General features: G+C 40.9%; 1 protein-coding gene across 1 annotated transcript in view; it reads left to right on the top strand.

Moving 5' to 3' along the window:
• Positions 1-2748: 2748 nt before the first annotated feature.
• Positions 2749-18505, top strand: part of LOC120516136 (E3 ubiquitin-protein ligase znrf2-like) — a 183039-nt gene continuing 167282 nt past the window's right edge. The window contains exon 1 of the mRNA XM_039737596.1: positions 2749-3944. Coding sequence (XP_039593530.1) covers positions 3533-3944 — 412 coding nt within the window. The 5' untranslated portion in view covers positions 2749-3532. The remainder of the gene's footprint in view (positions 3945-18505) is intronic.

Genomic DNA, 18505 nt, shown 5'->3' with positions numbered 1-18505 from the left:
AGGTCTAATGATTGTATAAAGTGGATTTATGGAAAACAGTGGGAATGGCCAAGGACTGGGCACTCAATGAGCAGAGGCAGAATTAGATTTGGATTGGACTTATGCTATGCATGTGTTATAGGACAGACAGGAGTCCATGTTCTTAGAGGATTACAGAAGTAGAGAAGCGGACATTATGGCGTGGATTTTGGTTGAATGGGGCACTGGGCAAGGTGGCAGAGGACTGGGCAATGGGTGTAGTATAAACTTTGGGTGGCAGGTGCACCTGATTCTTTCCACATCTGTAGGGCAAATTATGGGAAGAATAAGAGATGCCACGGACTAAAGTTTTGGAGCATAGTAGAAATGGGAAAGCTGGCATCAGATTGGGCAGCATGGTGGAAAGGGTACAATACATTTTAACCTGGTTTTGTCCCAAGGGTCTGGTACTGCACATTCCAAGATGTGTGTTGACACAGTGATGAGGACTGTGAGAGCATTTGGAATGACCATATGGATGGACTGATACGATAGGAACTATATAATAAACAGATGTGAAAGTTACTATATAAAAGACAGATAGATAGATAGATAGATAGATAGATAGATAGATAGATAGATAGATAGATAGATAGATAGATAGATAGATAGATAGATAGATAGATAGATAGATAGATAGATAGAAAAGGAACTATATAATAGATAGATAGATATATGCGGCTGCAAGAATTATTACAAGAACAAGAAAATACGAACCCATAACTCCAGTTCTTAAATCCTCACACTGGCTCCAGAATAAGTTTAAAGCAGATTTCAAAATCCTCCTTTTAACATATAAAACAGTAAATGGCCGAGGTCTGGCTTACTGGTCTGAACTTATCATGACTTACAAACCTGAGCGCACATTAAGATCGCTAGATGCCGGTCTGCTTAGGATTCCAAGGAATAATAAAATAACAGTGGGAGGTCAAGTTTTTAGTTACAGGACCCCTAAACTGTGGAATGGTCTGCTTACTACTACAGTATAAGAGATGCCCCTTCGGTCTCAGCTTTTAAATCTCAGCTGAAGACTCACTACTCACTACACCCTGACTAGAGCTGCTGATTAACTGTACAGACTGCATCTCTGTTGTTAGTCATTAGCACTAAAACGGAAGTCACATGATAGTTAGAATTTGTTACTGACCCTCACCTATTCTGTTTCGCTTTATGGTACTCAAATGTGGCACTCGGTGCCACGGCCCACCTGCCAAGTTGTTTTGCCTGCCTAAGATAAAGTCATCCCTGATGGAGGATCTCAGGAATCATGGGAAAGAGGGGTCCTTTCATCGGATTGGCTGGCCCAGCGCTGTTTCAGCCGTGGAATGGCCAAATGGGGGAAGCAGCTTGATGGATGACGTCTCCAGGACTCTAAACATACCCAAATCATATTATGGGATAGCATCTACTGTTAAATTCTGCTACGTACTTCTAAAACTTTTATTTTATACTGTATTGAGGATTTGTTCTGTTCTGTGTACTGTATTGTATTGTATTGTATTGATGCCCTTGTTTCTGACACCCACTGCACGCCCAACCTACCTGGAAAAGGGTCTCTCTTTGAACTGCCTTTCCCGAGGTTTCTTCCATTTTTTCCCTACATGGTTTTTTTTTGGGAGTTTTTTCTTTGTCTTCTGAGAGAGTCAAGGCTGGGGGGCTGTCAAGAGGCAGGGTCTGTTAAAGCCCATTGCGGCACTTCCTGTGTGATTTTGGGCTACACAAAAATAAATTGTATTGTATTGTATTGTATATAAAATGTACTATATAATAGATAGATAGATAGATAGATAGATAGATAGATAGATAGATAGATAGATAGATAGATAGATAGATAGATATAAAGGCACTATACAATAGATAAGAGCAGCTTCAGTTTGTCTCCCCAAAAGCTGCGGCCCCACCCAAATTTATTCCACCTGCTGCCACTGGGTGCCACTCAGAACTCTGAAGAGAAGCTCCACCAGACCACTGGATGGGGTTCAAAGCTTTATATTGTTACCACATAAGTGATGTCTGCCCTGCTTTGGGTGACTAAATGGCTTTTGCTTTCTCTGAATGGCTGCTAGCCCTTTTGCCCTGAGAACTGTCCATCATTGTGCCATTCCTTTCTCTCTCTCTCTCTTCTCTTTCTCAGTTTCAACGAGTAATGCCAGCTGCCAGGCTTGTGTGCCAGTAGCACCTAATCAGGCACTATGTGATGCCAGCAGTGGACTTGGGCTCTGCCATGCTGTGAGGCTGACACAAAGTCATCCCCCTGGCATTGTGCTCATTTACCCTCTTGAACAAGTTTCGCTCGACCTTTTGCTTGCTCTTGACTCTTTTGCCCGATTCTGTGCTGGCTTTTTGTGTGCCTGTCTCTGTTTTCTCGACAGCCGTAATAAACCCGTAACGCTGCCCGCTTCAGTGTTCAGTTCGATATCACTATATAAAATGTCAATTTGCCCATCGTTTACTACTATCGTTGCCCCAATAACGAGCGTGCTGTGCCATGCTGGTGTCAGCCGCGCTCACGAGCGTTGCATTTCTTTATTCTTTGTCACTGTAGTTATTGACACGTGTCACCGATCAAAATGTCCCAGCTGCGAACTTCAGGGATTGGACGGATGAGGAGCGCAAGCGCCGAAGGTCGGTCGGCCCGCACAGTCTCCCCGAGAGCGCGTGCACCTTTTGCCCAGGTGCGCCGCCCGCCCTGCGCGTGCCCCTATTTGTTGTTGTTTTTCGCTGAGTGCGTGCGTGTGTGCGTGCCTGCCTGCCTGTGTGACGTCATTCGACGCAAGAAGAGGCGGGAGCCGACTGACGGAGTGTGTTGCTCGCTCACAGTGTCACACGAGCGGCCCGGTGTACTTGTTCTGTTTTGCGGCTTGACAGCTCCAGGGAGGCCGTGTTTGCATTTCATCTGGTCTATAAACCCGTTGGCTTGGGTAGCCCGTGCTTCCCGTTAACCCCGCAGTTGTTTGGGCAGCTTGTGGCCAGTACTTTTTTTTTTTTGGTCAGCCTGAGCGCTGCATCCGCGGCCCCGCTCGCCGGCCCGCGACACCTCCTTCCTCTAACGCCGCTTCTGGGTCTGCGGGAGCACGAGAGGAAGCGAGAGTCGCTTCTTCACTTTCATCGTAAAGGCGAGAGGGAAGGAGCGAGCGTGCGAGCGAGCCAGGTATGGCAGAGGAAACGTTAACAAGAAGTCAAGAGCCAAAGCAGATCAAGCCAAAAGCAGAAAGTGAGGAGAGAGCGTTTTCCGCATTTGGAGTATAACCAGCGGCGGCATAGGAGCCACTCCGCTTTGGCACTTCGAGACACTTCCACTCGTGTTTTTTTTTTTCCACCCTCTTCGGGTTCTTGGACAAGAGATTTTGTTTTTAACTATGGGATTTTGAAAGTGAATGTTGGCCTGATATCTTGCAGCTCTGGATACGAGGCAGTCCATAAAGGGAGTCCCGCTCGTCGCAGTTTCTCTTCGGGGCTGCTCAAGCCCAGTCGAACCGGTGGATAGGCACGCACGGACCCCGCATCCAGCTTGATGGGTGCAAAACAGAGCAGCCCTTCCAGCAACGGCCGGACCAGGGCATATTCGGGATCGGACCTGCCATCCAGCACCTCCACGGGAGGTGGTAGCACCAGTAGGATTGCTCCGGGAGCGGTGAGGTTTTCACATTATGGCCCGTCTACACAGGGAGCCTCGGGGAGCAACGCCACCGCAGCAGCCCCCGCGCCACCGCTCGGCCCAAGGACCAGGTCGATGGGAGGCGCGGGATCGGGGCCAGGCAGTAGAGCGCAAGGACTCAACCAGTCAGCCCTCAATATCCCAAACAGCGGTGGCACCTACAGCCCACAGGACTCCGGGAACAGCACTCCCGAAGACCGGCCGGGGGCAGGGCATAGGCTGCTGATCGGCTCTTTACCGGCTCACCTCTCGCCTCATCTCTTTGGAGGTAAGCTGCAAACGCCGTGCGTGTCACTCGTTGGCTCTGGTGTTCTCTTGTGGCCGGGTGCTTACTGCGCTCTTGTGCTTCGTTTTCTTGTGCATCACGCGAGCTCTGATGGTAAAGGGAAGGCGTGTGTTTAACGAGCGATTGGGGCTTTGTACATAAACTCCCAGACGACAGCTGCCAAGGAGCAAGGGCACGCTCTGTCTTTTCAAGTTTATTAGTTTACGAGTGTGTGTTTGACAGAGTCAGGCGGATTCTCTTCAATTGAAATGGTTTTAAAGTTGCGAAGGACGATTTAGCTTAAACTCGCACCAGTTTACAAAACAGCCCCTTCCGTGGACTCTTTTTTTAGACCGTGGAAAATGACAAACAAAGAACGTCAATTTCTGTAAAAGATCATGCGACCAGGAAACGACCACGCTGCCAGAGATCAGGCAAGAACGATTCATCGCAAGTGACAGATGTTGATATCTTCGCGATCTTGAGGTGGAGAAGCCGCTGCGCCCTGGAGAGGAGAGCATGTCCGCTCAGTCCAGAGAGTAGCAGCGTCTCCCGAGAAAGCTTCATCTGGGCAGGTGTCTGCAAAGCCAACACGTTCACGTACACAGTTACGTCAGATGAGCACTCCCGACCAAATCAAAAAAAGAGGCTAGACTTGTAATGGTCGGGTCGGGCTTGAAGGAGCAACATATGTTTAGACTAGGAGTATGTCATGTCTGATGTTTTTAAATCGACCACGAGCTGCTTAACTGATGCCAACACACCCACCCATCGCCATTGACAAATCGAGACTTCTCCTTTTTGTTTGTCTTGAGATCTTTGCATAGATGTAGGTGTATGCATAATTCAAAAGGGAATGCTTCCAGTTATTTTAACCCAATCAAGAGTATTACAAGGGAAAAGCTGCTATACAGCTTTGTCTGTCAAGTTCTAATTCTGCCATTCCAACATTAAAGAGTGGAGATCAAGGCATTGTAGGTTTCCTTTCTATCACTGACTGGCAGCAGACTTTTTGCAGAAATTTGGAGCTCTTAATTTGTTTTGCATTCCTAAGAATTGCTTGTGAATGCTTTGAAATCACTCAAGTGTTGCTGTTGTGGCGTGCGTCCTGATTCAGCCAGTATGAGGAAAAAAAACCCATATATGATATACCATTTGACTCGTCCTGGTGTTTAATTTTGGCCCTCTAGATCCAAAAAAAAAAAAACCCTTACTTTTCGGACCATATTTGTGCAGGAAATTACTTATTAATAATATATAGTTAAAGTAGAATAAATGCAAGCATACATTTCCATATATATCCCTGTGCATCAAGATATTGATAGAGATAATGCTAAGTAAAAAAAAAAAAAAGTAGACTTCATTATCAATAAAAGCACACACACACACATCCCCTTATTTTTAGGGCCATATTTTGTACAGGAAATGACACCTTATGATAAAGAGTAAACCAATAAACCTCTCCATCAGAAATGACCAGAAGGACTTGAATATTGTGCAGGACACATCAACCGATTCCAGGGACTCACCCCAGGTGGGATACAAGGGGTCAAAATGACTCCTTTTCACAAAACCTGGAAAACATGGGGATTGGTAATATAGCCAAGTGGAGTGTTGTTTTTGCTTGGCAGTCAGTCTCATGGAATAGCCTTCAGTCTGCAAAAACACACACAAGAGACTGACTTTTTTGAGAAAGCTGTTTCAATTTAGAGTCTAGAATTGAACTTTAGGAATGACCGCACCATGCAACCTGTGTGAGCAAAACTACTGGTTTCAGGGGTGCTTATGCAATTACAAAAGTTTCTCTAATAATTAACCATTTAGCATTTAAACGTGACTTAAGTATAAGCTAAGGGGATTTACCATTAGGATGCTGAAGGAGTGGCTACTGAAAACGGGGCTTTGCAGTCATAGGGGAATAATTTAAAATGGATTATTTTGAGCAGTAATTGCAATTAGCAACACTAGAAATGTCCTGGCTGTATTTTCAAATCCATTTAATGGTATCTTGATTTTAAAAGATGCAAATGTTTCAATCGAAGACATGAACATTTCTGCGTGTCTCCAGAGTTCTGACTGGGATTGTACCGTAATGTGCTGATAGAAATCCATCATATCCCTTTGAAATGGTCACTTCCTACCACTGCGCCACCGTGCCGCCCAGAACAAGATAGATAGAAGCTTTACCTTTTTAATAATATATAGTTAAAGTAGAAGAAATGCATGCTATCTATATCCGTATACATCGAGGTATTGATAGTGATAATGCTAAGTAAAAAAAAATAGACTTCTTTATCGATAAAAGCACACACACTATAGAGTGCCGTATAATACACAGTACAGTACAGTCACAGTTATTGGCAACCCTGGTAAAAATGTGTAATAAAGGTTATATTAAAAAAAAAAAAAAAAAAGAAGCTTTTGGTGAAGTACCTTAATCTCACACTGAGGAGATGGCCACGTACCCTGGGTGATCTAAAGAGACTTTGTAAAGAGGAATGGTGTCCGATTCCCTGCTTTAACCCTATCAGATTTTATAGGAGGAGGTTTGGTGCTGTTTAATTGGCAACAGTAGGTTGTACTTTTAATTCTTTACATTTCTATAGCATGTTTCTCACTACTCAAAGTGCTTCCCTGAAGGAGTGACCCTGGACAATAACCATTGATCTCCTTACTGCAAGGCAGCAGTGCTGTCACTCGTATTAAATGCAGGGGTGCAATAAATGTATTTCAAATAACGTTTTTATTTCTCTTATTTTTTTAATGCATGTTTACAGTAATTCACCAAAAGGTGTTTTTTTTTTTTTTTCTTCAACCCAGTTTACTCACTCTTACCGGGGGTGCCAGTGTTTTGAAGACAACTATATATGTGCTTATATACTCGTGTCTGTCTGTCTGTCTGTAGACAGATAGTATTATTTTTCTATCAAACTATAACCCCAAGTTGTTGTTTTACTCCGCACATATGCTGTTTAAACATTACAATAAGTAGAGTAGAGACAAGTTTTGGTGGCTACAGCAGCTTTGATGGATGAGAGTTTTGTGTTCGGAGATCACAATGTAAACATCTCTTGTTTGCTCTGTAAAGCAGTTTTTGATTTGTGCTCCAGAAACTGTGCACAACAAACATTGGCTGCTCCATTATTTTAGATTGATTCATTTCCCCCTAGAGACAAATAAAGTACTATCTGTCTATCTAATTGTGTTGATAGCTCTGGTGCTTATTTGTAAGTCTCCGTGGAATGAAAAGAAAAGCCTTGGCTGCCTTTCTCTTGCCCATTCAGAGATGGGTATCTAACAGTTAGTGTTGAATGTCATATTAGGGCTGGGCAATACAGCAACAAACTGTTTTGTTTTTTTTTTTTATGGACAATTAACATTTTATGTAAATATTTAAAAAATATAAATCTTCAGGGAAGAAAAATAAATACAAACTGAGAAGACTGTCTACATTTTTGCAAACTGGAAATACAACTGTATCCTTCATAGAAATTCAAAAAACATATATTTACTGTCAATGAGGAAAGATGCACAATAAGAACTTCTTTCTGTACAAATATTTATGTACATTGTTTTTTTTTTTTCTAATTTGTTTTTACATTTGCAGCCCTTGTGGCCCCAACACTTAAGGGCAGTTTTCTTTTTGCCTTCCACTCCTACCACAGTCAGTTTTGTGGGTGTTATAAAGTTTACCTTGTGGATCACACCTGCCAGCTTCTTGCCTCCGTTATAACTACAGCTCTCCAGTGTGATCTGCATGTTAAAGGAGTCGTTTCCTCCAAGTGTGCCCTGATAGCCCTCCACCCGCCCGGTACAGCCAGTCTGCTCGTTCTTCTTCCCACTGTAGCCAAGTCTCAACGCCGCAGGTTAAGAATTCGTGATTGTTCTGCTGACCTCCGGACAAGGGACGCCTTCTTCCTAGTGTAACTATGCTGTCTAGCGGGATATTAAATGGGGAGAGTGCTTTGTTCAGTACAAGCTGAGTCAGGGCGAAGAGTATGGCAAAGCTGTCAGTTCTAGAAAGGCTTTATCTTTGTCCTGTGCTTTTTTGCCTTCGTTCAGTTCCGAGGGGTATTTCTGTTTTAAGTGCTGAAGTAAACTAGATGTGCTTCCACTTAGAACTGCTGTCATCCTTTTGCACAATATGCCTTATATATTAGTTTGCTTGACATTCTTTCTTTCATAACCAAACCAATTGCACACAGCTGAATTAAATTTGCAGCCTTTCTTTGCAACAAGTACATTCATTATAGAAACACTGCTTGTCTCCATCTTTGCATTTAATATATTTGACTGTACACACACGTCCAGCTGATGAAATTCCAGTGAGTTTTTTTTTGTTCTTGTTTTCCTCCGTTGGCATATTCATTTTTTGCTTGAATGTTTGACTGTACCAACTGGCACTTAAAAAAAAAAAAACACAATTTTCATTTTGGAATAAATACCATGTTTTAAATGATTTAATCCAAAAAAAGTGTTCAGCCCTTTGTCATACAGTGTTTTGGTTTATAATTGTTTGTCAGTTTAATCATTTGTTGTATTGTGAAGTTTCTGTACAAACTCCATGCAGTTACTGAGACCCTTCATTTTGTCTAAGGGGTAGGTACAGTATGTACTCTGTAAAGTGACATGTTTTAGAATAAAGTAGAAAAGGAAGCATCTGTCGAAAACCCACATGGCCAGGCCTGTGTTTGAGCTGTAGAGTTTTTATGCAGCACTACAAATCACTCTTTCACTGCTGCTATGAACGTCAACAGCTTATGGTAGACAAGCATGTAACTAAAACATTCCTGCGAAACGGCTGTTTGGTTAGTGAATTGTAGTTGTGGTCTATGGCCGGGCGGTCATCACGGCCAATACCCCCAGGCCGCCAGATGGAGCTCTCCCTGCAGCATGGAGGTGCCCCGGATACCAGCAGGGAATCATGGACTATGGGGTTTTCCCCTACAAACCTGCTGGATACCCCAGGGGCCACCAGAGGACGCTGCAGGGAGGCCCAGAGAGTTATATGTGCCCTATAACCCGGAAGTGCGTCATAAACAAAGCGACAGCAGAAGTGACGTATTTCCGGGATGAAGAAAAGCATTTTTTATATGACCTGGAAGTGATAAGGAATCACATGGACTGGGGATTGGAACACTTCCGGGTCAGGGACTATAAAAAGACTGTGACAGCTCCCAGACGGCGAGCTGAGCAGGGTGGAAGGGTGGCAATGCGTCTGGGAGGAGGATTGAGTATTGTATTGTGTATTAATTAATGATTATTGTGGATAGGAGGGTGCTTTGTGCACTGTTGTGTATAAATAAAGTCAATATTTGGACTTTTACTTGGTGTCTGACGTTTGATCGGAGGGTTCAAGGGAGCAATAGCACCCCCTATCTGTCTTATAGTCTAGCTTTAACTATCTCTGACCTTCCTTTATATTGGAAGTGTAAAATCGGAAAAAAGCATGGACATTTGGTCACTTCAGAGAAAAAAATAATTTGGACGTGAGCGTCAGTAGGCTTTGCGCCCTAAGAACCAAGTTACCTGAACTATTCTGTAACAATTCAGTAATTATTTACCACTCTGATGCTGGTCTTTCTGGTCATAAAGTAGGTCATTATGATAGCAATTGATGAGAAGGATTCATAATTAATTAAAGAGTTCTGGTATTCAGGGTAGTGCTGGACGGTATACTGGTTCATACCAAAAAACGTTTTTTATTTTTGTTATGATACGGATTTTTCTTATACCACAACACCAGTTTAAATTGCCTAAACAATGTTCAGAGCATGGCGTAATGAGAAACTGTTTAAGTGGACCCTTTTTCACTGCTACACCGCTAAACACGTATGCAACGGAGTACATGTGGTAGTGGAGGTATTGCGCGGTGAATATGGAGAACATTCCGAAATTGAAGCTGTAGCAGACAATAAAGTTGAACATGAGGACACAGAAGAATGTTTGCCGAACAAAAGGAGTCACGTCTGTTGTCTGGAGATACTTTGGATTTAAAAGGTCAGATGTGGACCATTATGTTCAAATGTGTGAATACTGTTTCTATACTACTGGATAAAACTGCCAGCCAAGTTGTACTACCGCCTCACTACCGTGCATGTTTAATACCTGCTTTAATGCATTTCATCCTGAAGATGATATCAAGTTTATATCTTAGCATTCTAAATGTTCAGAGAGCAGGAATATCATGAAGTGAATGGATTCTGTGCGGCGATCGCTGCCTGCGGCTCCTCTTAGTGCGGAGGAAGTCAATTTAAGAAGCACATAGCGAATAACAACTGGCTCGGAGAACATGTGCTACATTAACTTATGACGGGGCTTGAGAGAATCTCGTAAATGAAACATTGATTTTAGGCTGAAGTTTAGTTTACGACATTCTACTTTATAAACTATGAGAATAAAGTCAACATGTCAACTTTATTCTCGACATACAGTTTTTTTTCTTCACTGTGGCCCTAATACGCTAGAGCTGTACCACAAATAGCATTAGAAATGCAAGTTGCAGTTTTAGTATTTATGTAAATAGCTTAGCGTGAAGCAGTTTGCCTTAATGAGGGTTCAGTTGGTAAAGATGTCTCACCAAGTTGCACTTGTTTTATTTTATTTTATTTGGTGAATACTGTGTAATGCACCAGGGCATGAAGTCCTGAAGTAATAGTATCATTACTGGAAGTTGCACTATTATTTATTTTATTGTTATTTTTTATTAGTTTAAATATTATCCAGTTTAATGATGGTAAAGTTGTTTAAAAAGTCACTTTAACGTGTCCGTGGACAGAGATTAACATTAGCAGAAAGTGGAGTTGGTTTACATGAAATAGTGACTATTTATTCCTTTTCTAAGACGTGTTCAGTGCAATACAGCTTTTGACAAACACCTCTGGATATTTTACTAAGTCTAAACGTCTCTTTGGATGGTTGAAAATATGTTGTCAAAATTTTATCTTAAGTTGTTTGAAAAATGTGTTCAATAAAAAGGTTCTCTATTTTGACTACAACTGTCATGCAGTGTGATTCGTTCTCTTCATTAGTGCCACCCCTTGAAGACGATCACTTTATGGGGCCGTGCAAACCTGCGTTAGTACTTGTGTGCACATTTTGTACAATTCTCATGACAGTGGAATAGGTTATTCTTAGCTAGTAATTGCAGTGGAAAATGTGGTTAACATCCTCACATGCATGGGGAAAAAAAATACCGCAGAATACCGTGAAACCAGGATAATTTAGAAAAATACCGTGATATAGAATTTTGGCCTTACCGCCCAACACTAATTCAAGGGTTCCTCTCCAGTGCCTCTTTCTCTTGCACGATTTGGCTCAAATGCTAATCAGCACATCGTCATCTCATAACAAACTTGAGTTTCAAGTTGGTATTTTTTTTGTCCAGCCGTTTTTTGCTATAGACCGTCCTCAAGAAACTGCGACAGACAGACACGCTTCATCAAGATATCGATGTTTTTGGTTTCAGGGGACCCTAAAACGTCGAGATCTGTCAAAATCTTTGGCAAATCTAAAACTGTCGCTCGTCCCCCATAGACGATAGGTCATTGTGGGGGAGGGCACAAAGCAAAAAAGTGTGTTCATGTGTGGCAGAAATCAAATAAAGAGGAAAATTATTTTGCCACACACTTTTTTTTTTTCTCTCAGCAATATAGTGGATGCAAAATTAAACCTAAGAGATGCTGCAAACACCTTTAGTAAGCGAGGGCCTCAAATAATCTCTAGTAGTTTCCTGTTTACGATTTGATTTTTAGAAGAGACTACATCTAGAGGAGGCTTTTCTCTTCAAAACATTTCTTATAGAAATGTATCATCTGGGGACTTGCACATTTTTGTTTCGTTTTTGAGAAGAGTAGTTGGAATTTGAAATTGTTACACAGAAATAAGTATGTGATAAAACTAATCGCATCTTAAGGTTAAGAGGTTTTGAGTTTCTTCTTGCTAAATGTGCAACATGCATTTGTCACTTTGGGGGAAAAAAAAACAGGGATCTGTTAAAGCACTAGAGTGTTGTACTGTGTTAGCCATTATGGATAAAGTGAGAAGTTTAGCAAAATGACACCTTTAATGGGCTAACTGGAAAGATTACAATATGCAAGCTTTTGAGGCAACTCGGGCCCCTTCTTCAGGTAAGAAAGCTTGCATATTGTAATCTTTCCAGTTAGCCCATTAAAGGTGTCATTTTGCTAAACTTCTCACGCTGTTAAAGCAGGAAGATAGCTTTGTGGAAATCCTGATGGTTTTCACTTATCCACAATGCTGAATGTGTCGTGTTATTCACAGCGTCGTATTGTCATTTCAGAGCAAGTGTCTCCTTGAACAGTTGCATCAGTTCTTTCTCTCAATTCGGCCGTCCCCAAGCCGGGGTGGCACAGGAGTTCATTTTAATTGGAGAGCACCTCCAGAGGCAGGACGATCTGCTGCCATTTATCTGGTTAGGATGTGTGCCTCATGACACGCTCATCTAAGGTTTAGGGGAAGATTGATCTTGAACAACAGCAAGAAAAGAGTGGGGGGAAAAATAGGGAACTTTTACAAAATATATTTCAGTTATTTGCATGCAGCACTTCTCCATCTTTCTCCTACCAGTAATTTTATGAATATATGGAGTCTGTTCAGTTGACCTAGGGCCTAGGTACATGCTTGCTAGCCATTAAAGTAGCAGATATTGCATTTTCGTTTTATTCACAATGAGTTATATTACCACTGCAATTGAATTAAAGACCTCGGCCATTAATACAAATCGTACAATTCTCTAGTCGGGTCCTAAAAAGACTTGAGAATACATTTATTATTATGGTGAAGCTATACAATTAATGTAAATAAAGTGTGAATAAGGAGACACCATTCCTATGCCATTCTTTTTTTATTTTATTTTTATTAATTTTATTACAATTCATACAAATCAATCAAGTTTTTACAAAAAGAAAAATTGAGTTAAGAACAAATCGATCCCCACCCCTGAGAGAGAGAGCAAGCCAGACGGTGTAAAATTTAAGGTAATTTTAGGTAAACATACCTAAATTAATAAATTCTCTGTGCTTTATAAACTTATTTTAAAATATTACTGATTAGATCCTGCCATGTTTTGAAAAAAGTCTGTACGGATCCTCTAACTGAGTATTTGATTTTTTCCAATTTCAAATAGTATAACACATCGGTTTCCCACTGACTTAAAAGAGGAGAGTTTGAGTTCTTCCAGTTTATCAGAATGAGTCTGCGTGCCAACAGTGTCGTGAATGCAATCCCAGTTTGTTTGTCCTTCTCCACTTTAAGCCCCTCTGGAAGACCCCCAAACACAGCTGTTAATGGGTTAGGAGGGATTGTGAATCCAAGGCTGTCTGAAAGGTCATTAAAAATGTTTGTCCAGAATAAAGTTAATTTGGTGCAGGCCCAGAACATGTGACCCAGTGAGGCTGGGACTTGACTGCAGTGTTCGCAGGTTGGATCATCACAGCCCTGGAAACATTTTGGAGAGTTTTGGTCGAGACAGATGTGCTCGATATATAATTTAGAGTTGTATAATTGTATGCTTGGCACATATGGAGCTCAAGTGAATTCTCTGCATTGCTACTTTCCACTCCTTTTCTGATATATTAATTGAGAGATCTTTTTCCCCAGTGTCCTCTTGGATCTTTTTATAGACAAATGGACAGTGTTACAGCTGTGGTTACATCTAGAGCTAGAGACTTTATTTTTAGTGCTTGATTGTATTTTGCATTATCTTAATTGATGGATTCCACATACTTCATGTAAGTGCAAAATTTTCCAACCAAAAAATAAAATTAAACATCTCAAGGATTTTAAACAAATGAATATTGTTGGTGTAAAGCTCTGGGCATCTAGTATCTTTTACTTTGAACTTTTAGTTCTGATGAATACATGGTGAGCACAGTTTGCCATTTAAATAATACAAGTATCATAATACAGTGTTGTAGAATAATGCTTGGCATTGCTAAGATGTAAGTTTGCTGAATTTATTTGGAAGAATAGTTACATGAATCACCACAGCTGTAAAGTGAGAAGGTTTTAACTAAGAAATTGTTCCTTTGTGGTCTCGGTCCCATTTCCTTCTCACCCATGGAGTCAGAGCGACATCTTCATAGATAAGGTCCATAAAAACACACTAAGCACATCCCTGATGAATTACTTTGCGTTTATGTTGCTTTTTTAAACGTGTAGCCACTAAGCATACCTTGGATATTGATAAAGTACCAAGTATTTAGATTTGCCCTGGTCAGCTAATTATTGTTTTATCGCCATTCACAGTGCTCGGATCATGACAGAAAGACCAATCAATGTGTTTACAGCTTCTTGTGCGGTCACTGATCCTGAAATTCTTTTGTCCCTTGTGTTTTTCACTCATTTTATTCTTTGCATAAATCAATAAATTTACATAGTGGACTTCTTTGAGTAAAATCTTTAATGGCAGCTGTGCATGAACTGCAGGTTCTTCATTGGTTATGTCATTTTATTTATTCTTCTGTACCATTTATATGCCATCCCTGTCACTGTAGCCTCTGAACTCTCCATTTAAATACAATAGCAGGTGTTTGAGGTATCAAAATGAGGTTTTTAATGATGAAGATTTGCTTATCGCCTGTTATGGCTGAAAGCGATTGTTAACATTTACATGTAGTTGTGATGGGCTCTGCCCTGTTAGAGGGACACCATATTTGTGTAGAAACTCCCATCTTTTCCATGATCTGAATTGCTGTTATTAGTTGTGCATGAGATATTTTTACACATTTTAGGCTTTATAACAACTCTCTTTACTTTTCCTTCATGTTGCTCTCATTTTTTTGTTCTTTTCTTGTAGTGCTGTACTGGCACTGTAATACAATGTAAGAACATAGGTTTGAGAAAAAGTAGGAGTAAATTACACATTTCTACCAAAGATGTTTATATATTATACTCGAGAGAAAGTTTGTGGACAAGATTTAACTTTGCATTGTATATGTTCTTATTTAATATACTGTATATTTATGATGACTTCAGTGGACTGGCACTGTTGCACCCTGTCATTGCTGGGTATAGGCTCCTGCTTCCTGCCAACACAGCCCAGGATAAGCAGGTTAGGAAGATGAGCTTGTGTGTGTGGTGTGTAAATATTCTTGTACTTTTAGAACATGGTGTGGCATTGCTGTGACAAAAATTAAGATTGAATTTATTGTCATAAACCATCCGTCCATCATCCAACTCGCTGTATTCTAACTACAGGGTCACGGTAGGTCTGCCGGAGCCAATCCCAGCCAACATAGGGTGCAAGGCAGGAAACAAACCCTGGGCAGGGTGCCAGCCCACTGCAGGGCACACACACCCACAACACCAAGCACACACTAGGGACAATTTAGAATCGCCAATCCACCTAATCTGCATGTCTTTGGACTGTGGGAGGAAACCCACGCAGACCCGGGGAGAACATGCAAACGGGCAGCAGCGCTACCCACTGCGCCACTGTGCCGCCCATTGTCATAATCTAATATTACAATTTTCTGTGTATGAAGAAGTGTTTGTGAAACAGCTGTGTCAATAATGAGCAAGTTAGAAGTTAGTTTTTAGGTGCTGCGTAAAGATCTGCCGCATGACGGGGTATACAATAATCAAACGGTGACATCCTGTACCAACCAATTAAATTTGCATCTATCTTGCAGTGCAGCCATCACCTCATTGTGTTTCTTCTTCTCTCATTGTATTTAAACATGTTGCTATGTGTTGTTGCAGTAAATACAGTAAACATGCAGGTTTTAATGAAAATATCTAATCCATTGTCATTCCAGAGTTGACTGAAAATGAAGGATTTAAATAATGTGTGCTACAAAGCATAAAGGAGCAATCTTTGAGTGCAGCACATTGGAGCACATGAGATTAGAGATTTGGCTTGAAACTGAACACGACACCCATTTATGATCCTGACACACCAATATTAAAACACTGTCCACTATAAAAGACAACGGTGACAGAAAAGCTGCAGTCAAAATCCTGTAGCTGAACAGAAATATTAGGCTTTGGAAACCTTTAGCTACTGTGGGACTTTTTTCACCACTTGGATTTTTTTTTTCCTCATGTTTTGTGCAGATTAGAAGTTTTCCTGTTCAGAAATCTTAACAAGTTTAAAATAAATTGAGAAATTGTTAGAATTGCATGTTATGTATGTTTGTATGTAGACTGTACAGTATCCTTGTATAGAAAGGGGGCTGACAGCATCCACTGATACAGCACATTGCCTTGCCCACCTCAGGATCCCAAAAGGGCAGCCTTGGCACCACACTGGCTGGAGTGCTTATCCTGACAACCAACCCCAAGTACAGTGGGAATCCCGTATAATTGATGCCTTTTCCAGTGGTGGGGCTGCTGTTATCCACAGTCACCAAAGCTCTTGTCCTATTATTCTAGACATTTTTGTCCCCTCAAGCATTTTTTTGGTTCAAAGCTTTCATTCTCATTTCTTCTTCCCAGAAATCCAAATCTTTAATTTCAATATGAAGATGACTCACACAGCAGTTCACTTTAGACAGAACTTTATCACGTCTCATATTCTACTATATTTCTGTTAATCGACACTGGCTGATTATAAGGTAAATGAGAAATTATGATAACAGCAGGTTAGCTTTATCATTAGAATGTGTGGCATAAAAAAACTTTTTTGGGTGGGTGGAAAGCACTTGGCCCATTAGGACTTGTACGGGCTGGTATGACCCGTCTAATACACAATCCTACACCGTACGTACCTATTAGCTAAGGATAATAGGACACCAAAAGACAAGATGAACCTAAGGGTTTAATGAAGATGGTTTTAAGCCACATTGTTCTTTGTGTTGCTTTCAGCTGCTGCAGTGTGATCCCCTCCAGTCAGTCCTAATTCTTAATGTTATGCTTTTTATTTTCCAAATGTTATGAATCTTGGTTGCTGTTTTGCAGTGTTTGTGAGGCCAGTGCTGAATGATATGTTTGTTTAAGTTGATTTACAGGTTCATTACTTACAAAATGTCGGTAGCCTGTGATGCACTGAGATTAAGAACAAATGAGATACAGTTAGATTAGGCTAAATTAGAGCAATTATAGTGAGAACAGGCCATTTTGCCCCCTAAGCTCGTCCATCCTGTTCACTTACATTCTCCAAAACAACATCAAGACAAGATTTGAAGTCTGTAAACTTACTGTCCACTGCAGCAAATAAATGTAAAAATCACTTGCTGATTTCTTCCTGGAATGGAAAGAAATGAGGGAATTTGAGGCTAAACGCATTTCACTGTTGGGTGACTTGGACTGCTGGGTTTGAATCGCTCTGCTCACTGTCTGTATGACTTCTGCCCATTTGCACCTGCCTTGCTTGGTTTAGCACCTGTCTCTGTACTGCTTGTCACTAATGGTCAGTATTTAGATACAGTTAAGGGAGAAAAACTCCACAGACAAAGTGGTAAAAGAAAGTCCAGTATTTTAAAGCTTTGGCAACAAGTACAATTTCCCAATTTCTTCTAAATGTAAATACCATACTGGCACATGTTTTTGAATGTAAGGCCACTTAATTTAAACAATCGGATCAATTAAACAAGAGTAACTTATTGACCTGTGTGTTTGAGTGAAAGAAATGTAGGGAAACTCCAGCTCAAGATTTTACAAAACACTTGACTTAATATGAAAGAAAACGTTGGGTGGGAACTTCTGACCCTTGTCTGGATGTAAAGCTACTCGCACAGCTGCTGTAGTGGGCGGCCTGGCGCCTGGCCATAGATAACAAAATGAAGTAGTAATTTTTGACCATAAGCACAAAAATGTGTTCTTGGTTTCTTATTTAATAATTTTTTTAATAATGCTCTCAAAGTTTACAGAAATGTCGATCCTTTGAATATGCTTCATTTTTATAAAAATGCACGTGTAAAATATTCTTTTTCAGAATCAACCAAATGAAAGTAATAGAAGTCTTGCATATAAAAGGATGATTTTCAGATTTCTACACGGTATGTCTTGCACCCGAGGTGACACACTGTGATAACCCTTTGGGGTCTCCTAGCTTACCCATTAGGGAGTCGCATTGTTTGACTCCTACTTGTGCACAACTTCACAGGCTGTGTGCTGAAGATGGTAGTTTAATTTTATTTGTTATTTTGACTATATTAGTTTTTATGCTACAAATACAGTATGTGATTGTTTACTTCCATGAAATCAGAAATTTAAAAATGATAATCCAATATGTTCTTATATAATACACTATCGTGGGTGTCTGTTTGTCTGTCCAGGATTTTAAATCGCCTGTAGCTCGCAAACCATTTGAACTATTGACCTGAAATGTATTACACATAGACTAAGTGATGTCTACTATCTGCTTTCAGGGTGATGATTGACATCCAAAGTTATTCCTCTTTTTATTTTTAATTTATTTTATTCTAGAATCAACTCTCGGCACAGGCCAGCAGGGTGGTCATGTGGCGCCTGTGTACGGGCGCCGTTCTCATTCCCTACCACCTTGGCCGTCACTTCCCCTACCTCTTCATATCTTAAATCATTCTTGAGGCAGATTGAAGACTTAAGTACCAGCTTAAGTGAAAATTAAGGAAAACGTA

Source organism: Polypterus senegalus, chromosome 15 (genome assembly GCF_016835505.1).
Source record: "Polypterus senegalus isolate Bchr_013 chromosome 15, ASM1683550v1, whole genome shotgun sequence".
Classification (NCBI taxonomy): Eukaryota; Metazoa; Chordata; class Cladistia; order Polypteriformes; family Polypteridae; genus Polypterus; species Polypterus senegalus.
The sequence above is the reverse complement of the archived record's forward strand: the minus strand, read 5'-3'. Positions and strand labels throughout refer to the sequence as shown.